This window comes from Rhinolophus ferrumequinum, chromosome 24 (genome assembly GCF_004115265.2).
Source record: "Rhinolophus ferrumequinum isolate MPI-CBG mRhiFer1 chromosome 24, mRhiFer1_v1.p, whole genome shotgun sequence".
In the NCBI taxonomy this organism is placed as follows: Eukaryota; Metazoa; Chordata; class Mammalia; order Chiroptera; family Rhinolophidae; genus Rhinolophus; species Rhinolophus ferrumequinum.
Window position 1 is genome coordinate 20,501,589 of NC_046307.1, and position 27,558 is coordinate 20,529,146.

General features: G+C 40.3%; 1 protein-coding gene across 3 annotated transcripts in view; it reads right to left on the reverse strand.

Annotated features, from left to right (window-relative positions):
* Positions 1-27,558, reverse strand: part of JAKMIP2 (janus kinase and microtubule interacting protein 2) — a 140,839-nt gene that overhangs the window by 52,542 nt on the left and 60,739 nt on the right. For all 3 annotated transcript variants that reach the window (XM_033096678.1, XM_033096676.1, XM_033096677.1), the window contains exon 2: positions 8,072-8,347. In XM_033096678.1, coding sequence (XP_032952569.1) covers positions 8,072-8,200 — 129 coding nt within the window. In that variant the 5' untranslated portion in view covers positions 8,201-8,347. The remainder of the gene's footprint in view (positions 1-8,071; positions 8,348-27,558) is intronic.

Genomic DNA, 27,558 nt, shown 5'->3' on the forward strand with positions numbered 1-27,558 from the left:
GAGGTTCATGTGACGAACCTAGTTTTCCCCACACAGCTGGTGATATTGTCTGCGTAAAGCCTGGTTCTGATCTGATTTATGTGCCTGCTCAAGAGTTACCCAGGGCTCCTTTGAGCTCCTGAATAAAATCGCAACATGTCAGCTTTGCCTTTCAGGCTCTCAGATTTGGTTGGACTTCTGGCTCCTATATCTACTCCTCACTCTTCCTCTCCAGTCACAGGGGATTATGCTGCTTTCTGCACATGCCCTGCCTTTCTGTACCTGTGTGCCTACAGTTTCCTCTTCTTGACCTGCCTTTCCCTCAACTCCTTTTGGGAGCCTCTCATTCCTCTTGGCCCAGCTAGATGTCACCCTCTCTGGTCATGCCACGCCTGATTGCCCAGGACAAAGCTCATTTCTTCTGCCTTTGTCTTCTCACTGCACTTTGCTAATATCTCTTTACTGGCCCTGTCCCCATTTTTCTTTTTTTTATAATTTTTTAATTTTTCAATTACACTTGATATAATTTCAACATTATATTAGTTTTAGGAATACAACATGGTGATTAGACATTTATATAACACATAAAGTGATCGATCACCCACATAAATCTAGTACCCATTTGACACTATACATAGTTGTTACGTTATTGACTATATTCTTTATGCTATACTTTATATCCCTATAACTATTTTGTAACTACCAACTTGTACTTCTCAATTCCTTCCCCCTTTTTACCCCTGCGCCCGCAAAAACCTCCTCCTATCTGGCAACCATCAAAATGTTTTCTGTATCTATCAGTTTGCTTCTGTTTTGTTTGTTCATTTATTTTGTTCTTTAGATTCCACACACAAGCGGAATCACATTGCATCTGTCTTCCTCTGTCTAACTTACTACACTCAGCACAATACCCTCCAGGTCCATCCATGTTGTTGCAGATGGCAAGATTTCGTTCTTTTTTATGGCTAAGTGACATTCCATTGTATAATGTACCACCTCTTCTTTATACATTCATCCATTCAGGGACACGCAGGTTGCCTCCACATCTTGGCTATTGTAAATAATGCTGCCGTGAACATAAGGCTGGAAGCACATGTTCCTTTGAAGTCACATTTTTCTTTATGCTATGGTTTCCTGTACACTTGTCCGTCCTCATTACCTCCTCTTCTACCCCTACCCGGACTGGAAACACCTAGAAGGCAGCCAATGAGTCTTGATCATCTTTGTCTACCCAATGATTGCCAGCACAACACATAATAAGGAGCCAAAGAGCATGCATGGAATTAAAGAACGTGTTCCAATATGTTTTCCTAACTAGCCCTCTGACCAGAGGCAAGAATATGTCCTGTCATACAGTTTAGAGAACACAGGCTAATGAGGTTACCCAGAGCAGCCCCTCACCCATCCCTTCCCTGTATAAAGTAAAACAAAGACATCCCTAACATACAAGAATGTTTCTTGTCCTCTGCTTAACGTTTCTTGTCCTCTCAGTGCCTTGATAAAGAAAGCCTAAATCTTATTCTCCATTTTTCTACAATAAACTGAAGTGGGTACCTTCTAGACCATGGGTGGGCAAACTACAGCCCGTGGGCCAAATCTTTCCTGCCCCGTTTTTGTGAATAAAGTTTTATTGGAACACAGCCATGCCTATGCATTTAAATATTAACTGGACTGCTTTCAGGCTACAATAGAGTTGAGTAGTCTTAGAGAGACTGTCCCACAAAGGTATTTACTGTTTTGCCCTTTACAGAAAAAGTTTGCTGATTACTCTTCTGGATGGAAATGTAATCTTTTTTAAAAGGGGGCATTATTTTTCACTGATTTAGTAACTCTGATCATTTACCTTCCATCTAGGACCTTGGGACAGTACTTTAGCTCAAATAATGGGAAATTTCATCTTCCATTTCAGCAGGATGTATTTACATTAGGCATTTGGAATAGAATCATGACCACAACAGCTGTCTGGTAACAAGTTACTAAGGAAAATTTTAGCAATTCTTCCTAGAATAATGAGAAAGTGTAGTAAAAATGGACAAAGGATAAGGAGTTCTGGATTTGCATTTTGATTTCACCATCTGCTATCTCTAAGAAAGTTGCTTTATCCGTCTGAGGATCTTTGATTACACTTTAAAAAATACCTGTAAAGAGTCACATTTAGGGTTAAATTAGATAATGCATGAATAAGTATCTTGAACTGTTAAGTATTATGAAATGTAAGGTATTATTACTGGATATGAGAGGAGATACTTATAATCTAAAATTATGTCAAATTCTCTGCAGGCACATTAGATTGTATCACTTTGTGATTCTGTCATTTCTCTCAAATTATAAACACTATTCTTTCATGTGTGGAGATGAATGGCAAAGAAAAAAGTGAAAATACAGGTGTATGGAAAACATATTCCACCCTGAAGACAAAAACAAATACAAACAAGCACTGGCCTCCTTGTCCATCAATTAAATGAATCCATAGAACCCAAACAAAATTCAAAGGCATTAAATAACATTTGGCAATTTTATGTTCAGTTATTTTGGTTGTTGTATAAACTACCTTTTTTTTTTGGTAGGATTTCTAAGTATGACCGTTTTTTTAAGCTTAGGAAAACTGTTTCAATATAAAGGAGATAAAAAGGATTTGACTGACATTTGGAAAAAACAGCCAATAAAAATTTTGTAGTAAAAGCATTTTGTGAAAATTATTTGCAGCTCAGATTGTACCACTAAAGAAATAGATTTTATATCTTAATATAAATTGTGCGAATGAGTATACCAAAAGACGAAGAATTATTCCTGTGTAACAATGAAAAAAATATGAAGATGGTAACGCTTGAAATAGAAAAAAAATACTTAGTAGAAGAATCAATTTTGATTAACGGAAATGTTTTATGGAGAAAAACTTCAGCTGTACCACATCATAGCATTTATCAAGGGCTTACTATGCGTGAGTCAGGAACCCTTGTAAAGGCTTTACATGTATCAATACATTTAGCCTCCTTAGCAGCTCTGTGATATAGTTAGTATTTGTTTCATCTGAATTTCAGACAAGAAAAGTGAGGAATAGTCTCCTCTTGCGTTTGGCATAAAGGAAGCTGATTGGAGCCCAGCGTGAGCCGGGAGCCAGGTCTGGGTCAGAGCCCAGATCTCCTTGTTTGCTCTGAAACCTAGAGTAAGTGCTTCACCTCTCTCAACCTCACTGTTCTTGTGTGTAAGCTAGGATTGGCGCCATCATTCTCAAAGAGTTGTGAGGATTGACTTAGATAATGTATCAAAAATACTTTGGAAAGGCTGGACCACATGGGAGATAAATAATTATTAATTACTATAGATGGTAGATATTACAATATTAATCTTGATAAATATTATTGTATATATTAATATTATATCATGCAATGTTATATGAATACCAACAACATAAATATATGTTTCCATTTTATTGTGATAAGACTAACATTATTAATATTGCACTAAGACTGTAATAACTTTTCCTAGCAGAAACAGATATTCAAAGGTAAAATTGGGTTTCGTCGGGATGTGATGAGTCCCTGACATTGGTGGCATCGAATCTTAACTTTGAAGACACTTGGATGATGTGTACACAGATGGCGGGGGGCGGGGATAGGGCAAAGGGATTTGAATGATACAGCTCCCAAATACCCTCTACCCAAGAAGTTTTCTGAACAAAATAATCATTAGGAAAATTTAATTCTAATGGGGAAAGCTTACGCTATGACAGAAGGAAGGCAATTCATGGCTACCTCACACCGGCCTCACATGATATTTTCCTCTTCTGTCCTAATTCTAGTCTGGCCTCTGCAAAATGCCGTGTAAATTCTGCCAAGATAAAGATGGTGGTGATTTGAGCTTGAAATGTGGCCTCAGAAATCTAGGATTTAACATTAGATGGCCCAGTCAAAGGTAAGGAGGGGTTATCAAGTTGAGAGGTTATCAAGGTAAGACAAGCTAAGGAAAGATTTGGTTTGGATTATCTGCCTTGGATGTTGCTGGCGGTGTAAACTCAGAGTAGGCTGGGATTTTCAAGGGGCTAAGTAACACTCAAACAGGAGATGTGAAGGAGCGAATAGGTGCCACAATAGGAAGGTCACTTACAAGGGACATTTTATACAACCTGAAGAACTATAAAGGATTCTATTTTTTTCATTGCTTGTTTTTAGCCACTTGTACTTCCTGAAAACAAAACTAAAGGTACAAAAGGCAAGAAATTTGCAACCCAAGTTTGGGTATGTACCCATACCCCCTACCACTTGTTTCTCCATTTCAAATTTCCATAATAATGGAAAGAAAAGTTCCAACATTCTCTTGTTCTCTGTCTAGTTTGCAGGTTTCTCCAGATTTTAAGAGTATAGACTTTGCAAGGCATGGAAACCACCTAAGTGTCCACTGACAGATGAATGGATAAAGAAAATGTAGAATATATATCCATGTATACAGTAGGATATTACTCATCCATATAAAGGAAGGACATTCTGCCATTTGTGACAACGTGGATGAACCTTGAGGGCATTATGCTAAGTGAAATAAGTCAGAGAAAGACAAATACTGTAGAATCTCATTTATATATGGAATCTAAAAAACCAAACTCATGGAAAGAGATCAAATTTGTGGTCAGCAGAGGTGAAAGGTAGAGGGTGGGAAAAATGAGTAAAGGGCATCAAAGGTGCAAACTTCCAGTTATAATAAGTAAGCCCTGGGGATGCAATGTACCAAATGGCGACTATAGTTAATAATACTATATGGTGCATCTGAAAGTTGCAAAGAGACAGTAGATTTTAAAAGTTCTCATCACAAGAAAAAAAAATTTTTAACTATGTGTGATGATGAATGTTAACTAGACTTACTGTGGCATCATTTTGCAATATATACATATGTCAAATCATTATGTTGCACACCTTAAATTTATGCGATGCTACACATAAATTATATTTTAATAAAACTGGGAGGAAAACATATCAAAAGAATAAGAGCATAGACTTTGGAGAAGAGGGGAGGAGGGTTAAGGAACCAGCTCTGCCATTACTAGCATGTGATTCTGCATGAATTACCTTACTGAGCTTCAGTTTTCTCATCTATAAAATGGAGATAACAATAGTGCCTATCTCAGAGGGTGGAAATGAGGAGGAAATGAGATAATGAATTAAAACACCTCACATGCTTGACACTAACTGCTCAAAAACTAACATGCACACATACACCGTTATGAAGCAGACACTATTATCCCATTTGACAGACAAGAAAACGAAAACACAGAGGGGTTTCGTAACCTGCCCAGGGTCACTCAGGTGCTAACTGAAAGAGCTAGGATTATGTCAGGAGGAAAAATGCTTATTACAGTGTGTGACAGATAGTAAACATTCAGTAAAGTGTAGCTATTTTTATTATCAGCCCAAAGCAATTATGACTGTTCTCTACACAATGCGTTCTGTAAATGGCAATGGGATGATTTGTTTTTCCGGAAAAATAAGTAATGCCCCATCTCCCCAAAGGTTTCCACTCTCTAGTCTACTCCCCATACCTAAATTGTCATTTTGTCACCCAAACTGAGAGTGTGAATTCACATCTTGGCATTGTTCATATTCTCTTTGAAAGCCTGGGGTCTTTGGAAATACAATCATATTAATTTTAATAAAACTGCTTTATGACTTGTTTGCCCTCTAAATTCCCTTTGTTCTTTAGGGAAGGCTGCTGACAGGCGGTGAGGCTTTGCTTTCGTCCCGGTGCTAGGACTGTAATTAACTACCAGGGAGAGGGAGACAGGGAGGCTGCCTGTAGCGGGGAGGATAAGGGCTGCGCTTTTATTCCAGAGGCTGGCTTCCAGTCTCTTGTCAGAGGAAGGGGAGATTACGCTGACCTTCCTGACTTAGACACCCGTGCCAGGCCCAGGAGAAACAGGCAGCCCTGCCCAGGCTCAAGATACCCCTTTGAAAATACTTGAATGTGTGGAAAATTGGCAGTGGTAAGGTCCTCAGGGCCCCTGTCTCTTTGAAAGCTCAGGAGTTTGTTCTCTGTGAATCAGTGGCAGTTTATGGTTACCAGTCTCCAGACCTACCGGCTTCCTCCTGTGCATGTAGTTTGTCATCCTGTCGTTACTGCCATTAAAGAAGTCTGCCTCTCTTGAAATGTTACGTTGCTCCAGGGAAAGTTAAAACCAATGACATGTTCCTAGATGGGAGGAGCCATGGAGCCTTTGTCACCGTGACAGCTGGGAACCACCTGCAGGGGGACCGCCTGCACTTTTGTTAGAACTGCCAGTACTGGTCATTCCTATTTTATCAGGAATCCTCAGACCATGGGCCCAGCGATGTCCATTTTTAATAAGTTCCCGCAGGTTATCTAAGGCACAGTGATGCCTGAGGGACACAGATATGGAGAAACAGATTCAGTCATCTGAATTACAGATCAAGACATCGAGACACTTAAATTTGTCCCCGAGGCGAGAGAAAGACGACATCCTGGTCTTCTGACTCTCAAACAAATGTGTTGTTAGTTTGTTTTGTTGTTTTGTTTTTAAACAATATCATGTTCCTTTTAGCTTCATGGGCACTAAAACATGGCCTTCACAAACTTTACATTGGAGTCTGTTTATCCAAGGTTAAGGTTTGGCTGAGATAAGAGGCAAGGGACCTTGGCAGACCTAAGCTTTATTATGGCTGAAACCAAAAGAAACAGATTTTGGGGGAATAACTAAAGTTTCATAGTAATGTCAAGGAAGAAGAGGTAGATTAAACAGAGTACGAATGTTTATTGGTTTGTGACATACAGCTTGATCAAGAACATGTTCTTACTATACAAAGAATCATCTAGACAAGGCAACTTAGCGCCGACATGGTTGTCTCAGGCTGGCAGGGAGCAGAAATGCCTCATGTATGTCCGGTGTTTCCTATCCATGCTTTCCTATCCATGACCGGATTTGATATCCACATCATTTCGGTGACGTAAGTGTTAGCAAACCCATTTAAGAGATGAGATTCAGAGAAGTAAAGAGACTTTCCTAAGCCTAGTTAGCAACTGATTCAAACGCAGACCATATTAGAAAGCATATTATTACTAACAATTTGAGAGTCTCCTATATGCCAGGCAGCTCTCTGAGCCTTGACATGAGTTTTCTCCTTTAATCCTCATAACTACTCTATTCGTTTGTATAATTTCAACCTCATCCCAGCTCTGGGAGATAGCAGTATGTTACTGATGAAGACACTAACATATAAGGAATGAATCGCCTTTCATTCATTCCTGGACTCATTTAACAAACCTACATTGAGCTTTTCAGTTCTGGACATTTATTTGGGCTCGAGAGATACACAGGTGTAAGGGAAGTGTAAGTCTCTGCTTTCATAGAGATTACGTTTGATGGGAGAGATAAGTCAATAAAATAAATAAATGATTTTCTATAAAATGGCTCAGGAATAGTCGGGCCCTGGGGAGGGGCTGGGCTCAGGAGGTGTCCTGTGTTAGAGACTGTGGTCCGATGAAGGCTGCTGCAGCTGACACCGGAAGGAGGTGGCCAGGGAAAGCAAGAGCAAAGGTCCTAGATGTGACCGGCCTCTCTGTTGACCCAGCAAAGAAGCTGGAGCAGAGTGACTGAGGAGGGAAGTAGTGGGAGAGGAGTCAAAGAATACCCTGGAGTGGTAGGAAAAATCCTTTCCCTCCAAGAGAGGAAGAAGCCACGGAAGGCTTTTGAGCAGTGTAGTGACGTGACATGATGCAGTTTAGAAAGATTACTCTAGATGTTGTCGGGGGAATAACATAGAGGGCGAGGGTGGAACCTGCCCAAGGTCATACAACTATGAAGTGTACTGAGAAGGCGGTGGTGTGGGGGATCATTGTCTCGGTTTTTATTATCTGGTTTCCTGAGCAGGCTTCCTGAGGAGGCAGACATCAGCCTCATGAGCCTGTGATTCTCGTCTTCTGTGAGTCCTGTGCTCAACTGCCTCCTGCCACACACAAGACAACCTCTATACGTACAGGGGCTGTTGCTCTCTGGGAATTGGCAGAAAGATGCCCACTGAAAGGAGCCAGCAGGCAGAGCTGGACCAGAGCCATTTGCCAGGCTGTGGCCTAGGGAAGCCTCACTCACCTTGGACTTCTCTTGATGCAGCTCTATCTGGATGTCTGTGAGCTTGGTCCTGAGGTCTTCATTGGCAGCTTGAAGGGCGACAATGAGCGCCTCGGGCTTCTCGCCCTTATTTCGCCCTTTCTTGGACATTGTTCCTTTCTAAATGAGTCTGTTGGCTTTTAATTCCTTTCAAACAGGTGCTGCCATGTTACTGCTTCTTATTCCGGAGTGCGATGTTTCAGCATCTACTGCGTGATGCTTCTTGGTAAGGTCTCCTCAGCCGCTGCCCTGGAAGCCCTGAGAAGAGGCAGAGACAGTAGTTATTGTTGTGGCAAAAACCCTGGCTCGTGCCTATCAGTCCCTCCCCACCTGAGCTGCCTCTAAGAGCCTCCCCTTGAGGGCTCCTCCCTCCAGTATCTCCTGTCCACTGTGCATATGAATTTCCAGAGATCTTTCCAAAGGGCGAGTCTGATCATGTCAGTGCCTGCTTAAAATCCTCCAAAGACCTATGAGTATATGAGTATATCTTTCACATCTCAGTGCTTTTTATGTCTACACGTGCCCATTCTCCCGGCTTTATCCCATCTGTTTCACTCCCTTATACTCTAGCCATAAGGACTGCCTTTTAATTCTCTGATTCTTTCTCTCTTCCCATAAGGACTTTCTCCATCCTCTGCCCAGCCTCCTCACGTGGTCCTCCCTTGTCCTCCTCCTCACGCCCTGCCACACACACACTGTGTTTTGACCAGCTTTTAGGAGTCCCGCGGTCTCAACTTCCACATCAGGTCCTCCTGGAAACACCCCCGAGGTTCTTACACGCCCTTATTGTTTAATTTTGTCCACGGCCATGAAACTGCAAACTTGGTGAGAGCAGGAATGTGTTGTTCTTATTTCCAACTTACTTCCCAGAATTCATCATACAGCCTGGGACATACCAGGTACTTAATTAGTATTTGTGAGAGGAAGTCACCTATGTGATGACCTCACGGTCGTCCCCTTTTAAAGGGCTCTAACTTGAAGAAAATCTGGTGTTACTAAGAGCAATGTCAGAAAGTTTACTGCCTATGTTTTCTTCTAGGAGTTTTGTGGTTTGGAGTCTTACATTTAAGTCTTTAATCCATTTTGAGTTTATTCTTGTATATGGTAAGAAGGCGGTCCAGTTTTCCTCAACACCGTTGATTAGTCTTTACACCACTGTTTATTTTTTGCCTCCTTTGTCACAGACTAAGTGACTATATAGGCATTGGTTTATTGGCTCTCTATGTGTCTGTTTTTATGCCAGTACCATGATGTTTTGGTTACTAATTAGGGGGATCACCACATAAATTATACAAATGTCTAACCACTATGCTACACCTGAAACTAATATAAAATAATATTGAATGTCAACTGTAACGGAAAAAAATAAATAATTGAAAAAAAGAGAAAATTCGATATATGAAGACCTAGAATTATACAGTGGATAAACTGTGAGAAGTGGGGATTAATTATACTGGGTTAACCGAGCCTCACTTATTCATTCAGTCATTACTGTTAGAGTTCCTTCTATGTGCTGTGCTAGGTATAGTATGTTAAAACTGAAAATAAGTTAGAGTTCCAAGGCAAAAGACAACAACAACAACAAAACAAACCCTCAACAAAACCCCTATCTCTCTTATCTGTATCTATCTATCTATCTATCTATCTATCTATCTATCTATCTATCTTCGTCTTATCATCTGTTTGATAACTGCCTTAGCAAAATAAACCAGTTGTTTCAGAAGTATAGACAAGACTTCTGACGGGGTGAGTAGGAAAGTTCACTGAGAAAGGTGGTGTCGACCTGGAACTGGAGGAGCGAGGAGGATGTTAACAGATGGAGAAGCCAGTGAAGCATCCTGGGTGAAAGGAATGGCAGGTGCTGAGACCCAGTAGACGAAGCACAGCAACTATTTTGTGGGAAAAATGGGGGCCTGTTACATCACCACCCAGGATATGACTGATGGGCACTAATGCTGGAAAGGTTGCCTGAAAATTGTAGATTATGAGAGAACTGGAATGCTAACCTCAGAATTTTGGAATTTTTTTTTTCTTCAGTAAGCAGTGGAGAAGCAGCTGGCAGGGGGATGGCCTAACAGAGAGGTGCTTTGGTTATTCGGGTGGCAGAATAGCAAGAGAATGGAGGCAGGGAGACTGGATAGAAGGCTACTTACTGAACTTGTTAAGGTGAAGGATGATGAAGCCTAATCAGAACAGTAGCGAGAGGAGAGAAAAAAAAGGAGGGGTGTGTTTTGATTTACAAATTCTTAAATTCCTCATAGGAACGAAGAGGTTAGAAAAATATGAACACTAAACTGTTAACACCAATGGGAAAAGCATGACAAGATGCTAGAGAAAGTTTCCCATGGAACCTTTCAGAAAATTGGGTATTGTGTACATGGACGTGCTTCGGTCCGGGACTAAAGGGAATTCCTACTGATCATCCATCTGCTTCAGCAGCTGTTGCTCTCTCAAGACCCCTGGAATTCAGCCTTGAGGACCATGCTGGGATCCCGGGCTTTCGGCCATCCCTTCGTGAGCACTGGGGCTCTGCCTTTTGGAGTGTGCCCCTAGGGAAAGGGGATAGGGAGTATCAGCCTGTCTCTGGCAGTCATGGATCCGTCCATCAGTATTCCACCCTCAACTAGATGCTGGATTTGTCCTTCCTGCTTGTTTTGCAAATGTTGCCAAATTAGTTAAGTATATGGCTGGGAGACTTCTAAGAGGCACCATTCTTCACTTTTAGAATGAAAATGAATTCAACAACCGTGATTCAAAATTTGTATGACAAACACCACTAGGTACAAAGATAGATAAGACAGTACTTAGTAACTTCAAGCAGGTACTGGGTAAGGAAACTTACATGTGTATGTTTAACAGGTTTCTCTTCTTCGAGTCATCTCTCATTGTTGTGGGTCCCAGAGCTTCCCCAGTCCTCTCTACTCGCCGCACCCATAGAGATATGACCCACAGTTTTGTATACATAGCCCTGACCATCCTTCAAACCCCAGACTCATATATTCAACTGCTTACTTACCAAATCTAGTTGGATATCTGACTGGCATTTCAAATCTACCAACTAATACATGTCTTTATTACTAGTCTCAAAACCTTATCCTCCCCAGGTTTTCCCGTACCCATAAATGGCACCTCCACATGCACAGGTGTTCTAGATTTAAGCTTAGACGTTATTCGTTCTTCTTTCATACCTTATTTCTCTTATTTAGTCCACCAGGAAGTCCTATTTGTTTTACCTCTAAAATATGACTCACTTTTGTCAACTTCTCTCAAACCCCACCTGGGGAAAAGCATCCTGGTCACTTCATAGCCTGATAGTTGTCCTGAATGAAGAATGGACTTTTCTAGTTGGAGCTACAGGAATGGCAGAGGAAGAGCTTGGGAAAAACTTGGAGTCACGAATTTGCCAGCGGTATTTAGAGAAGTTTGTGAATAGGGAGAAGACAACCGGAGGTTAGATTTCATAGGTTCCTGCATGGTTGATGATTAGATTTCATTGATAATGATTAGGTTATGTAGAAATGAAGAAACATGATGGCATTTGACTACAAGGGTAAGAATACAAGCTTATGGTGACTGACAGCTCTGAACCCGTCATTGGACTAAGCAATTAACTACACTGCTCTCATTTAACCCTCACTAAAAATAGAAGAAAAATGGTTCAACAGAAAGATTAAGTAATTTGCCTAAGATGACTAAGTTGATAGAGGGTGAGGCCCAGATTCAAATCCAAGCAGCTTGAGACTAGGACCCAAGCTGTTACCTTCTGGGCTGCACTGCCTCATAGTTGTATTTTAAAAAGGTAACTGGCAGTATAATGGAAGATGAGGTACTGGGGTGGGAAAGACTGGAGGCAGGAAATCAGTCAGGCTGCTTCAACGGTCCAGGCCCAGGCGAGAAGTACTGCCGCCCTGAACCAGGCCACGGCCTTGGGGATGAACACAGAGGTGGCAACTCTGCCACATGGAGGGAGACTTGATAGAATCGTGTCCTACTTCTAACCGTTATTACTGGTTTGAAGTAGTATTCGCTCTCACCGTAAGTAACGTACACGAGCTCTCTGATACTGCGTGCGACAAAAATGGGCAAAGCAACAGTCACGTTTTTCATTTCAATTTATAATCCTTTCCCCGCCTCCCCTCTCGCCAAAAAAAAAAAAAAAAGTAAATAAAGTACTTTTTCTACTTGACTTCATCTATTTTCTAGCCTGGGTGTTATTGTGAACGTAGTCCCATAAGAGCTGGGGAAAAGAAAAGGGTAAAAACAGCTAGAAACATGTTCAGGAGAGAAAAAAGCATCCAGAAAGTTCCTGGTACAATCAATCTATGGATACCTTCAGGTGAGCAGCTGTTCGTAAGCACGGTCCTATATACGGCTCTGGTGGAGGGGAACTTTCCAAAGTCTTTTCCAGTTGTGATTGGTGCCTGGTCATCTCATGATTCTCATATATAATTTCACTACAATGCTTCTGTCACCTTGTGCTGCCTTTTTTTTCTTTTTGGAGAGCTTTATTGAGATATAATTCACATATAAAATTTACACTTTCAAAGTGTATAATCCAGCGGTTTTAAGCATAGTCACAAGGTTGTACAACCACCACCACAATCAGTTTTAGAATTTTGTGATTCATTGCCCTAAAAAGCACCCCCCATACTTGTTAGCCGTCATTCCTTATTCCCCACCAAACTCTCCCAGCCCTACGCAATCACTAATCTATTTTTTTGTCTCTCTGGATTGGCCCATTCTGGATATTTTGTATTAAATGGAATCATACAATATGTATTTTTTTGTGTGACTGGCTTCTTCCCCTTTAGCTTAATCTTTTCAAGGTCCATCCATGTTACAGCATGCATTGGTATTTCTTTTTATTGCGACAAAATAAAAAAATACGACAAAATAATATTCCGTCGTATGGCTAAAACTACATTTTATTTATCCATTCATCAGCTGATGGACACTTATCTACCTGTGCTTATGTGGCTTGAGGTCAGTCTTCCAGAGAAGCTGCCAGCCATGAAGAAGGACACAGCCCCTTTAAGGAGTGTGCTTGAGAGCATAAAGGAGTACTTGAAGGTATCACTCGCTGCACAACAATGGAAGGTCCAAGAGCCCTTGTCACTGGTAATGTCTGCTATACCGGACGATCAGGAGTGCGGATAAAAGGCTTGTTCAACTCAGGGCCAATCCTGGGGGACTTTACAACATAAAAAAAAAACCTTGAAGCATTTTAATAAGCCCTAGGTTCCAGCTCTTAGCTGCGAGGGCAGGCAGTGGTAACCCCAGGCAACACTGAGGTACCAAAGGTGTCAATTTCAGCTTATCCTTCTGACCCTACCCTGTCTGCATCAGGTACCTCTCATAGCTACCAAGGCTGAGCTTCTCTGCAACCAAGTTTCTGCTAAAGATATCAGAAAATTTAGAGTACTCTCAGGAGTAGTTGTATTTTAAAACATGAATCATTGCTTAAGAATAAACCTTAATGCAGGAATGGATTATCAACGGACGAATTACCACCATCATTCATTCATTCATTCATTCATTCAAACAGACATGTATCAAGGAGGAAATATAACGAAGTATTGAGAGTAGAGCTGCCCAAATCTGTGGTCCGGTTGTGTTAAAACGTACCGGAGAGCTTTAATAATCTTGGAGCTCTACCTCTGGAGATTTTGATGTAATACTTGCCAGGTGATTCTGATGCACAAGCAATTTTGAGAACTTATGATGAACAGCATGGGTTACAGAGTCAGACAGACCTGAGTTGAAGTCCCACCTCTGTGTGTAGTAGATGTGGACCTTGGAGAAATCATTTAGTTCTCTAGGCCTCAATATTCTTCATCTCTGAAAGGGGGGGTGAGGGAACTGGGGACATATAGGACTATGAAATCAGGTTATTTGACAACTCAGTGACAGAATGTAAGTGATGGTCTCACACCGCTCATGACACCCAAGAGTTGCCATTTACTGAGTGCTTTCTGTTTCTACGCTAGCCCATAAACGCTGGCCTCAAGATGCTTAAAATGAATACGAATGACGGGGGATGCACAAACATAGTCATTCAAGTGCCACACTTACAGAAGGCTTCCTATATTTAAAAAAATCTCCTCTCTCTCTGTCTCTCGCTCTCTCTCTTTCCTCTCTTTCTTTTTTGTAATTATTTTTTAGGCTAATTTTGAGTTCGCAGCGAAACTGAGTGGCTGATACAGGTTTTCCATAAGCTTCCGTTTCCGGCGCACACGCATCTCCTCCCGTTATGAGGACCCCCCATCAGGACGGTACGTCTGTTACCACTGACGAGCTTATATTGACCCATCGTCACCCAAGGTCACAGTTTCGATCAGGGTCACTTGTGGTGTACGTTCTGTGGGTTTGGACAAAATAACACATATCCATCCTGCTAGTATCATACAGAGTAGTTTCACTGCCCTGAAAATCCTCGGTGCTCTGCCCGTTCACCCCATCTTCCCCCTCCCCCCCATTTAGTGTCATTTTTATAAAGAGTTTTCATGTATTTAGGTCTTACTTCTGCACTAGATTATGAGCTTTTGAAAGTAGAATCTGTATGTAGGCATTTTTTCCATCTCTCACAGTGACTGAGTACATAAGGGGCCCCCATAGGTCTGGACTGGATTTGATTTTCATGTTCATTTTCAGTTACAGTTGACATTAATATCATTTTATATTAGTTTCAGGTGGACAGCATAGCGGTTAGACATTTATATAATGTATGCGGGGATCTCCCTGATAAGGCTGGTACCCACCTGGCACCATATGTAGTTATTACAATATTGTTGACTACATTCCCTAAGCTGTACATTTCATCCTGGTGACTATTCTGTGACTGCCAGTTTGTCCTTCTCAATCCCCTCCCCTTTTCCACTCAGCCCCACAATCTCCCTGCCATCTGGCAACCATAGTTTGTTCTCCACGTCTATGAGTCTGTTTCTGTTTTGTTTGCTCATTTGTAAAAAAGCCGTTCTTATTCTTGGTTCTCCATAGACTTATTTAGGCATTGGCACAAAACCCTTGAGAGAGAGAAACCAAGGAAAGGTGAGTGAACATTAACATGAGCAGATGAGTCCTCCTTCCTGCTTCACCATGCTTTCTCCATGCACATCACTTCTGGAGACTCTAAGTTCAAGATGCTGCATTTGAAATAATCTTTGAGATCATCTACTCTCATGGGTAGCCCTTTTACGGCTTTTCGTGGGTAGGGAACATCAGCGTCTGTTCTTTCTAACAAAATGTCCAGGTTTAAAAATTCCTGTTCAGCATTAGTCTCTTTAAGACACAAGATTAAAGTCAAAAAATTAGAAACATTTATTAGATCAATGTCCAAGTATTTAAATAGGATGACTCTATGCCATTGATTGCAGATTATAATCCAGGTTGTATAGTCTGTCTAGAAAAGTAAAAACATCCAAGAAATTCTAATATTTTGATGTTCAACTGTAGTTTCTACTGGCTCTCACATCCTAAAATGCCATATAGTTCTTTGTCAGAAATGTGGCCACGTATTTGGTCAAGAAAATATGGCCATTATTTATTGGGCACTGTTCTTAGTTTTTCATAGATGTTAAAAAAGTATAATAAATATCATTATATAATAAGCCAACCCTCTGGTGGCTTCCAGCTTATAAAAGGAGAAAAATATCTGCAAAGAGAAGACATTCTGGAAAGAAGCGAACTATCTCATTGGTAAATGCCATAGCTTAGAATAGATTGAGAAAGATGAAGACTTCGTAGAGATGGTGACATAGGAGCTGCCTGAGTGATGCTGCCTACCCTGCTGGGTTCTCACTCTGTGCCAGGCACCGTGCAAAGGTACACTAACTTTAGGCACACTAACTATTCCAAGTAACACTTTCAGATATTTACTCTTGCAATTTTTTAGACAGGGAAATCGAGGATCAGAGAGGTTAATTAACTTGATAAAATTTACACAGCTATGAAATGGCAGAGCTGCAACTCAAATACAAATGTCGGTCTCTAAAACCTCTTAACTATAACAACAGTTTCTTGAAGGAAGGGCAGGATTCAGCTCTGGTTGTGGGTAGGCTAAAGAGATGTCAAATGCATGAAAATGTCAGCTGGGAGCTTACAAAATAGAATGGTGGAATGTTGTGGTTAAGAGATTGAAATCTGAAATCAGAAACCCTGGCTTTGCATCAAACTTCGTAGCTATATATTCTTGAGAAATTACTTAACATCTCAAAGCTTCTGTTCCCTGATGGTAAAATTGGGAAAGGGATATCTTTACCTCACTGAGTTCTTACAAGGAATAAAGGAGCTAAACTGTGTCAAAATGATTAGCCAATTATTATTATTATCGTTATCATAATTATTATTTTTCTAGGACCTAACTATCCACTGAAAGCCAACTTAAATTTTAAAGGAAGAAGAAACATATTCATCACCCATTTGTGTTAAAAACTCAGACCAGGAAAAGCACAGCGATCCCTGGAAAGACTAAAGGACCTCGTGCTTATGCTTTTGGGGAAATGGGACCTGACTTGACAGGATCAGTATTCCTAAGAGTCTTGGTGTTGTGGCGGATTCTGCCCTAAGCTATAAACTAAAAAAAGTAGTTATTAATCTTGGAGTTTCCAATAAGGTTGTTGCCTCTGAATTATGATTTGAAAAGCAACTGTAATATAAAAGAGCTAGACTTCATATGCATGAAGCTAAATGCTGCGACACTTCTCCATAATTAATATTTGGATATGTCCACTCTTCCAAAGCCTGTCAGTTTGTTTAAGCCCTTCCTCCATCTTTTCCAAAGATGATGCTTTACAGTCAGATGTCATTAGTGTTTAAAATGAATGAATCAAACTTACTTAATTTATTCCGGGTGACCTGAGGAGACATGTTATCACTTCTTAAACCCTTCTCTATGCAGGAAAAATGTCTCACTGTGGATTCATGAACTGGACAAAGCAATTTAATATAAAGGAAGGGAAGTGCTGTGTAAGTCAGTCCGACCCTGGAATCCTAGTTTTCTTACATAAAAAGAGTATGGTGGTGTGGCTGTGGGGTCAAAAGGCTTTTAATACATTATACACCCGTGAGAAGAAAATGAATCTGAAATGCTGACATTCAGCATGGTAGTGATTCATGCATCTTCAGGATTGTAAGATGCCAGGCTTGTATGTCCCTTTTTCTTTAGTTTTCTCTCCTATTCTTCCACTGAATTGCCCTCTTGTATCACTTAACAATAATAGCAATTACCATTATTATAGATTATTTGAAGTCAACATGTCATGCTTTTCATACGAAAGAATGCTATATAAAAACACAACCAAAAGTTTACGACTCCTGATGATTGGTTTTTAGACCTCAGCTTTAAAGTGTCACATTAGAAATACACCTCATAAAGTCTACAGTAAGACAGAGCTCTCAGCATATGTACAAGAAACACCTACGTAACTTCTTCAAGGGGAGTTGTCAGGAAGGCTTGGTGATGTCTAAGTTGAGATCTAAAGCAGGCAGGATTAATCCAGAATTGATCTACTCTGCAAACTTTTGACTTTGCTCACACACTTCCTTGTTTGGCTTCCATTTCCCTTCCTCAACTCTCTCCTACTCATCTTCTAGGGTCCAGATCCAATGTCACTGCACATCACTTTCCTTCATACCTCTTCCCCATACCCTGATAAGGTAAGAGAGTGTTCCCTCGTCTGTGTTTCCATTTTCAGTTTGAAGGCACTTCTTACTGTATTCATCAGTCATTCCTTCCTTCCTTCATCAATCCACAAATATTTATGAAACATCTGGAGGGTGGGGGATGTCTGTGATAAACAAGAGAGACAGGGTCCCTGTCCTTCTCAGAAGAGGAAACAGCAATTTCGTACAGCTTGGTAATTGCACATCTCATAGGCGATAAAAATCACAGGCGTCTTGGTGGTTCAGGAAAGATATATAACAAAGATCTGTCAGACGAGAAGAAATCAGCCAGCAAAGGATTGGAGGGGGAACAATGAATATTCTAGGTAGAAGGAGTATGAAGGTCTAGAGGTAAAACAGAATATGAAGAATGCTCTGGAGAAAAATAAAGACAAGAGTTTGGTGAGTGAACGGGAAAAGAGTAAGAGATGAGCTTGGAGAGGCAGGCAGGGAGTAGCTGGGAGAGACCAGTATAAACTCTGTCAAAGGACACGGATTTCATCCCCACAGAAGCGTGTAGTCTCCAAAGGATTTCATAGAGGGGAGTGGCTAGATCACATTTTGGTTTTAGTAACAGTCCTCTGGCAGCAGAGGATGGAATGGATTGAAGGGGTAAACAGAAGCAGAAGGGACAGGTAGGAGGCTGGGGCCAAGTCCACTAGTATTATAGTTATTCTTCAGATGAATGATTGAGTCCCATTTAAGATTAAAACTGTTTTTATTCACCTTTGTACTCATAGTACCTATTACAATGACCATCACAAAGTTCAATTTAATTAACATCGATTCAGATCCAAGGAACATACTGAGACTGAGGGACATATTTCACAATTTCTACAAAGATCATTTATAATAAGGTTTATTATGGGAAATTTATTTTACTTTGCAGGAGGTCTAGAATGACTGTTTTGATTTCAGGCAAAAGTTAAAGCTTGGTGTAACAGTTCAATAAATGATAAAATTAAGTAAATTTTTACATACGCCATATGTTGAGATTTCATAATCCTTGCTGCTATCTATCATACTCCCAAGCTTAATTTTGTTCCGAGGCACTAAGTAAATCAACTTGCATTGCACTCTTTTGTCTGGATTTAGAAGGCTTTCATAAGGATGAGTTTAACAAAGTAAATCTCTCAGTGCTGTATATTCTTATTTGCACTGTCCTTTCTTTCTGGATTCAAACTATTTTACAGCTGTTGTAGTATGAGAAGGACCAACTCCATGGGACATGGGGGAGAAATCTCAAACACAGCAGGAAACAATTATGTATTCAAGGTCAGAGAGAGCAAGAAAAGTGCATCAGAGCCCCTGTGGAAAGCAGGCATTTGCTCTGTGTATACACTGTTATTGAAAGCAAACTGGCACATAAAGTTAAATAAAATTATCCAAATCACTTGAGGTAGTGGACTTTAGATAATTTTATTTATAAGTGACACCAAGCTTTTCCATTTTAGGTTTAAATGAAACATATATAACCTATTCTGTTGTTTCCTTGGTGACTGTCTTCAAAGACCTTGAATTAAAAAAAGAAAAAAAAACTATCATAAAGATACCTTTTCAGTATCAAACATGAGCAGAAATTTCTACATATAGGACGTAAATAATATGTACCTGCTATTTTAGAAAATGCAGAACAATGTCTGTATTAAGACTTACACTGATTTATATTAAATAAAAGCACATAAAGTTTGAATAAAATAACTTTTGGATATGCTACCATATATAGTTGTTATAAAGAATTGCATTTAATTTCCTACACTCTACTAAAAAGAAACTGGCTGTCAATATTTTCCATATGTTATACTATGGCATAATACAGTATAACAAATTACAGAACAATAAAGATTATTCCTTTTCGAACACTGAGAACTCTGTTCAGCTATATTTTTGTTTTTTAACTGATGGGATCTTTGAAGCAAGACTGTGAGGTTGACTAACAGAAGGTATGTGGGCCATGCACTAGAGAAAAATCATTTCAAAAAACAGATCAACAACTACCTCTTTTTTTTTTTTTAATTTTTTATTGGGGAACCGTGTGTTTCTCCAGGACCCATCAGCTCCTAGTCAAGTTGTTGTTTTCATGTGGGAATCGAACCGGTGACCTTGGTGTTATGAGCTCTGTGCTCTAACAAACTGGGCCACCCAACAACTATCTCTTGAACCATAATTATGTGCAAGGTATTATGTTAGAGTTGAAGATGATACAAGATGTATCTACCAAACAAAGCTGCACATACTATGTGCCAAAGGAGTGAGAAGCATGCACGCACACAGAGGAAGAGTAGCATGACAACGAGGACTATGTCTCTCTAGCTCCTTGTTGAATCTCAGCGCCTAGTACAGTGCCAGGCACAAAGTGCATTCTGAATAAATATTTCTGAATAAACTATGACTTCACCAAAAGAGAGGGCCTTATGTTTAAGGCAGGGACAATGAAGGATGAACAGGAGAGATCAAGGAAAGGAAAGCAGGTAGGACAAGTGGAAGGTAAGTGCAAGGAATAAATTATAGATCACAAGTCTGGCATGGAAGGTTCCTTGTAGGGAACTAATGGATGTACAGCTAGAAAAATGAGGTAAGGATAAATTATGTATGTCTTCACTGTCTAGATACTGAATTTACGTTGTGTTTAATAATTACCAGGAATCTGATAAACATTTTTAAGAAAAGAGGCATGATCCAAATTTATTTATTTTTTTTTTAAAGGAAACTTAATCTTGAAGTTATGTGCAGGGCAGAATGAAACAGAAAGAAACTAGAAGTTAGAGTTCCAGATAGGAATCCATTGCCAATGTTCATATATAAAGAGATGAAGTTTGGATTAGTATGTAGGGTAGGAGGGTTTTTTCTCTAAGCTAAAGGAACTTTTATTCATCTCACCATCATTTTCTTCATCACCATTCAACATCTTCTCTTTACTGAGCACTTAGTAAGTGCTGCACACTGTATAAAGCAGCATTTTATGTCCATGCTCCCATTTTAGATTTAAAACAGGACTATGAGATACATGCAGTTATTATTCCCTACTTATAAATGAGAGAACTGAGTTAACAGGAGTTCAATTCTCTTACTCAAACTCACAGAGCTAGGTAAAGGGCATGGTCAAAATGTGTTTGAGCCTTATGGACTTAAAGCACTACACTTCTCTCCAGCTGATCTGTGATGTGTGAAGAGTCCACACAGAAAGTAGTGAAAGACACAAGGTCGGAGATGACACCCAATTCTGTGCATGGGACACGCAGAATGTGGGTACCATGAACAAACTCATTAAGATGAAAGGAGTCACACGTGTGCCTAGAAAAAAGAAGAGCTAATATTTTCAGGGTGGTCAATATAAGCCAGGAACTATGCTAAATAATACATACCCACTTTCTCATTTAATTCACAACACAATACATATTACAGATAAGGAAAAGAAGCCCCCAAAATAAATATGGATTGTGTAAAATTATACAGGTGGTAAATAGCAAAGTCAGGACATAATTTGGACAGTTTTACTGCACAGCCTATAAACCCAACATCTATGCTGTACCAGAAAATCTCCAGCGTGTTTTTAGAGAAATCCCATTTGAGGGACAACAGTACCATCTTTTTATTATTGATTGATTGATTTACTTATTTTTAAAAAATCTATTCCACAATTTCTTTGAAAACAATTTCCAAGTACTTTATACACATAAAAACACTTCAACATAATAAGATTTAAGACATTTAAAATGAAGTAGCTAGGACATAAAGATACGTGTTCAAGTAGCAAGAGTTTTCTTTGAGTGGTAGATGATGAGAGATCTTAATTTAAACTTAACGAGGCTTTTCTTCCTCCTCCCAAAGATGTCTATAATAATTGTTTTAACACAATTATAATCTGAACAAAACAGTCTTTCTGGGGATAAATGAAGAAGAATTCAGTGAGGAAAGTGGAACAAAGACAAAATAAGGGTAAATAACCAGCTGAAGCCAAGAGTGAGGCTGGACCACATCATGCTTTTGACATCCCATCGTGAGAAGTTAGAATTAATACAAGCATACAGAGTTTCCTCCTAAATCTGAAATTCTTTGGATCCTCAAATGCCTCGCCTCTCTGTTGAAGAGAGAACCAACCATTAGGCACAGCAGGTCACGGCACAATTTCCAACTCTGCGAAACTTGACAAATGAAATCAACAAGATCAGAACAAATTCCTTCTGAATGGATGCCGGACCCCTGCTCAGAACAAAGCGACTGTGTAATCAGTTAGACTGGACCTTGAATAAGTCATTTTTTTAAAAAATAGCTCGGGGCACTGTTTTTTTTCAAACCGACTTTCTTCATGGAAGCCTTCACTGTCTGCTAGCTTCCTCCATGTATATCTTACAGACTCAAGAGTACAGATCACTCAGAGAAATAAATTGCATTACCAAAGAAATGAACTGTCCCCTCTTCAACATCTCTATCCTTTTCTACTTCACAAAGGCAGTGACTGCCCTGGACCTGTTCACCACTTTATCCCCAGTGCTTAGCATAGGGCTCGACAGTAGGTACTCAAAAATAAAAATGTCTATTGAAGTAAAGTGAATGGAGCCAAAATGAAATTTTGGCAAGAGCAAAGCACCCTTTAAACCCACAAAATATTAATGCTGTTCTCCCACAATATGGACTATTACAGGAAGAGGTGTAATTCACCATTGACTTAATGATAATGTTATTTTACCCCATATTAAACGCCATAGTATATTAATAGTATCCAAGTACTCAGAAGTTTAAGCGATATTCTTTGAAGTGTGAGCAATTTACACCTGAGAAACACACTTTCCCCCAGCATTTTCTTTGACTTATTATCTCTTGGCACAGAAACTAGGAATTACAATCTCATTTAAGGTTTTAAACTATTTCTAGAGACAGGTATTTTGTGTGTATGGTTTTTTTTTTTAAAAGCAGTTTCAAAGACGCAAATTTTTTTTTCTCCACACAGACCCTAAAGGAAGATTCTGAGAGCCAGTATTTCCTCTTTGCACAGTAAGCAATCTTTGATATCCCAAAGCTCTGGGGTACTGGCCTATAATATTCTAGACCATACGGGCGTATGTATAGATAATTATACTTCATCCACTGACTCACCTCGTACTGTGACAGATGAATACTACCACTACTGCTAATAATCATCACAATTACTATCACTGACCATTTACCACTGCTGGCCGTGGTGCTAACGTATTTACAAGCATTATCTTCTTAATGCTCTGAGATGCGTGTTAAATGTCATCTAGTCCAGCATTGAGTGTATGATTTATGAATCCTCTCGGCAACTCTCCCCGTTGGGAGACACTGATATGTAAATAATGAACTGTAGGCCCGACGATGTAATGAGCGTCATAAGAGAGAAGCAAACCAGGCATTACTGGGGACGGAGGAGGAGAACTAGTTCCCTAGGGAGGACTCAGACTGCTTCTAACAGAAGGGAGGGCTGAGCTGCGTCTTGAAAGATAAGAGAGGATCTGTCGCGTGGTTGAGGAAATGAGAAAGAATTGAATAAATATATAAGAAAGTTTGGTTTATGGATGTACCCAAGGCTGTTGATTAACTAGAGTTGGGGGAGGATGGAGGAGAAGGGCAGAATTTGGAAAGAGCTCCTTTTTATATCTGACACTAAGCTGATCTGTATTCTTACACATCAGGGAAAACATTTAATTTGGAGGAGCAGGGTTCCATATTCTGAACTGTACAGTGGAAAAAAATGTTTAATAATAATTCTATTAAATCTAATTATTAATAATAATTCTATTAATTAATAATAATTCTATATGTCAAGCACAGTAGTTAGCATTGCGCATATACTATCTAACTAAAACAAATTCATGATACAGATATCATTTTCCCATTATACAAGAGACAACATTAAAATTTTAGAATCTGCCCAACCATTAGATAGCTTGTATGTCTACGAGCCATTCTTAGATTCAGTTATTTCTTGAGAGCACATCACGTGTCTGTCAAAATTTAAAATCAGGTCAGCCTGATTCAAAACCATTTATTTTAACCCCTACATGGCACTTATCTCTCCTTTAGTGTCAGAAAGGGATTTTTTTTCCTTTTCATATCTATTATTATCTTTAAAACTCTCAGATGACTCAAAAACAAGTCCTGTTCTGCAGAAATCAGCGTGTAAGGCGACTACACAGATTTCTCGCCCAGACCATTAGAAAGATTTAGCACAAAGTTGTGTATCATTGTAGCAAGGCACCGGGTACCCACTAAATTAATCGCTTAGGGCATTTCGCTGATAAATTTCATTTTTCAGGGCACTTATGATCTAGCAGTTATCATTTTTCCTGTGTGAAACAGGGTAAGACAAGGGAGTACTTTACTCTTGCAAAACAGTATGCACAAAATAGTTATGAAGTCTTAAATGATCACATGAGATACATAATTAAGTAAGATGGGACTTAAAGCCTAAATTTAGGGCTGTGGTTGAAAAACTTCCTACAGTGTTGACCTGGTTGCTTCATACAGAATCGGACAAAATACAACCAGTAGTGGTAAATAGCAATCATTAATATTGTCCTTGATTTTATTCAGATGGTATAACAGAGACTTAGTGGAGATAGATGATGGACACTCAGCCCAGAGCTGGTAAGCAGTGGAGTGAGGTCTGACTGTAGAACACATTGTCTTCACTCTGTCACCAAAGCACCTCCCTCACAGAGTGGTAGTGAAAATTACATGGAACAACACAGGCAAAGGGGTTAGGAGGGTGTGTGTCAAATAAGTGCTCTCTTTTTCAATCAGTTTTTTTGACAAAGAGGTATAGAACCCTTATAATAGCTGCCAAGCACTGCTTTTGGCACTGAATAAAATAAAGCATGCACACTTCTCTGGCTCACTGAGCTCATGTGTTAACTTGGGAGACACACAATAAGCATGATAAATCAATAAGTTCTATGATAGATGACACAACGTGTTATGAGGGAAAAAAATAAAACACAGAAGGCGATAGGAAGTGTCCAGATGGGGTTGCCATCTGAGATTAGGAAAAGCCTAACCAAGAAGGTGTTATTTCCATTTGGCTAAAGGCTGGAGGGGAGTGAGCCATGTGGATGCCCAGAGGTGGTGGTGTTGGTGGGGCACTCTGGGAGGAGTTTGGGGCAAGTACAAGAGCTCCACAGCCAGGCACTGACATCTAAGTTCCAGGAACTGCAGGAAGCCAGCGGGGCTGGAGAGAGTGAGCAGCTAGGACAGCAGCCAAGTCCAGAGCAGACATTAATGGGAGGGCAGCGTGTGCAGGCAGACCATGCTGTGCTTTTTAGGCCATTGTACATCGACTTGGGCTTTTACTCAGAGTGAGGTCCCACTGGAGGCTTTGACAGGAGGTGTCCTGATCTGACTAAGGTTTTAGCATTTCACTGATGGCCACGGTGACTGTAGAAGAATGTGCATAAGAATGGAAGTAAGCAGACTGGTTTGGAGGCCACTGCAAAAATCCAGCTTCGAGATGGTGGTGGTTTAGGCCAGGGTGGGAGCTCTGGAGGTGGTAAGAGGAACCAGACATAAACTGCTGTGACTCCCTTTGAAGTTGGTGTTTGGCCAAAATTACAACCAGTCAATTGTTGAGCTGAGATGTGCTACACTGTTTGTCTCTGAAATTTATTAAGCTCCCACTCTAAGAAAGGCATAATGCCCGGCAGGGCAGATGAAAGAGATGAGGGTGACCCTCCCTGCCCCTTTGAGAACTTAACTCCAGTAAGAAGACAATACATCCTAACTATGTGGAAGCAGAATGTGGCCATGTGCATTCTATGTGTACATATACGTAAATAAGGCCACTTCATATTTTAGAAAAATAGATTGGGTGAAGGGTTCCACGTCAGTCAGGGGTCCACCGAATATTTATTGGGTGCATTTTAGGTACTAGAGATAGAGCGGCGGATACACTAGACAAAATTTCCTGCTCTCATGGAGTTTACAGTCTAGTAGAGTAAGACTGACAATCAGCAAGATAAATATATAAATTATATAGCATATTGAGAGGTAACAATGAGTGACTTCACAAAGATTAAACCCATATCCACCTAACACTGTAATAGTGAAAAAGTAGGGACAAAGTAATGTCTACATAGAAGGAACTGGCTTAATGAAGTGGTATGTCCAGTCTACAAATTAGTATGCAATAGTTAAAAAGTACGTAAGAAGAACTGATGAACCAATCAGACTAGTTGCACTTCAAGACAGATTATTGAATCAAAAGAGCAAGACGATGAATGAAGCACACACACACACACACACACACACACACACACACACAACTTCTATGTGCACACAAATGTATATAAAAGGCCATTACATTTTTTGGATGGATATGTTGGGTGAAGAGTTCTACCTCATTCAGGGATTAAAAAGGCTTCCTAATGCTTCACATCATTTGCTTCCAACCCTCTGGGGAATGCAGCTCCAAGCCCTCCCTTCTCAACCATGGGTCAGTCTTTATAATTCTCTACAGCAGTGTGGCTGTGTCATCCTGTTATAAGTCTCACCCTGAGGACGGCTCTGACAACTACATACTTTGATCTGTCTCTGGAAAAGCTGAGACCCTTAGAGTGGACAGAACCAGTTTCGGGTGAAAACAAGATTTCTTCAGGTTCTCTCCCCTTTTCTAGGGCCTTCTTAGGGGTTTGGAGGTGCCTGGAGCCCCACTGTGGCCTCCTTCTCCTTTTTCTTTGTCACCATTTTCTCGCCTAGAGCCTCACTCCATTTAGCCTTCCCAAGATCAGTAAATGTGATAAACCACTCCTGCCAATGTGCAAGCTGATAAGGTTTGTGTTGACAGACTCTCCCAGCCCCCTGATACGTGGGTTTTATTTTAAAAAGCTACAAGCATTGCATGAGATTGTACGTGAGAAAAAAACTCATTGCTACCCATAAACCACTGTAGGTAAATTCAGTAATTAAAACGATTAATATTAACTTTCTCACCTTCACCACTGTACACAGATTAAACGTTATTGTTATTATTAACCTTCTCACCGCCTCCACGGTATACAGACCGGGAAACACTATTAATAAATCCCCTCCCCAGCCCTGCTCCTTCTGTCACTGGAAAGGCATTTGCATGAACTGTGCTAGCACTAAACGGCCAAGGATTATTAATCTTCTCAATTCCTAGTGCCGCCTAACATTCTTACTCCTTATTTTATGAGTTTATAAAGCACTGGAACGTGCTTTATCTCACTTAACGTGCACAATGAGACTGAGGCAGATGCTACTTCCCCCAACGTTATAGATGAAAGAATGGACTCAGAAGTGACAAGTCACTTCCCCAAGTTGCTACAAAGCTGGGATGCAATCTACATCGTCTTCTTCTACACCCTATGTTCATGTTTCACAACCCATGCTTGAGCCCTGGAGGAGGCTTTGCCACACAGACTTCCTGGCCCACAGCCCTACCCAGAACAGAGACGTGTTCCCCCTCTTTCTACTCAAGGGCACATGGCGGTGCTGGTTGATTAACGGGATGCAGAGAAGGAGCACCTGAACTGGAGTGAAGACTATCAGGTTTGTCATTGTTCACCCCGCGTGAGAGGAGCCTGTGTGCCACACCTGTAAGTACAAATCTGTGAGTCTCTTTGTTCCGAGGTTTCCCTGTGTTTATCTGTCTCTATGTCCTTCTTTCAGGTCATCAAAGAGAACGTCCTTCCTACCTCGGACATTCACACATCCCACTCCCTTTGCGGGGTCCTCTCTTCCTTAGATTCTCATGATCACAGCTGAAATGTAATTGACTCATTGTTGAAAGTGTTGTAGGTTGAACTGTGTTCCCCAACACAGTTCCCCAATCG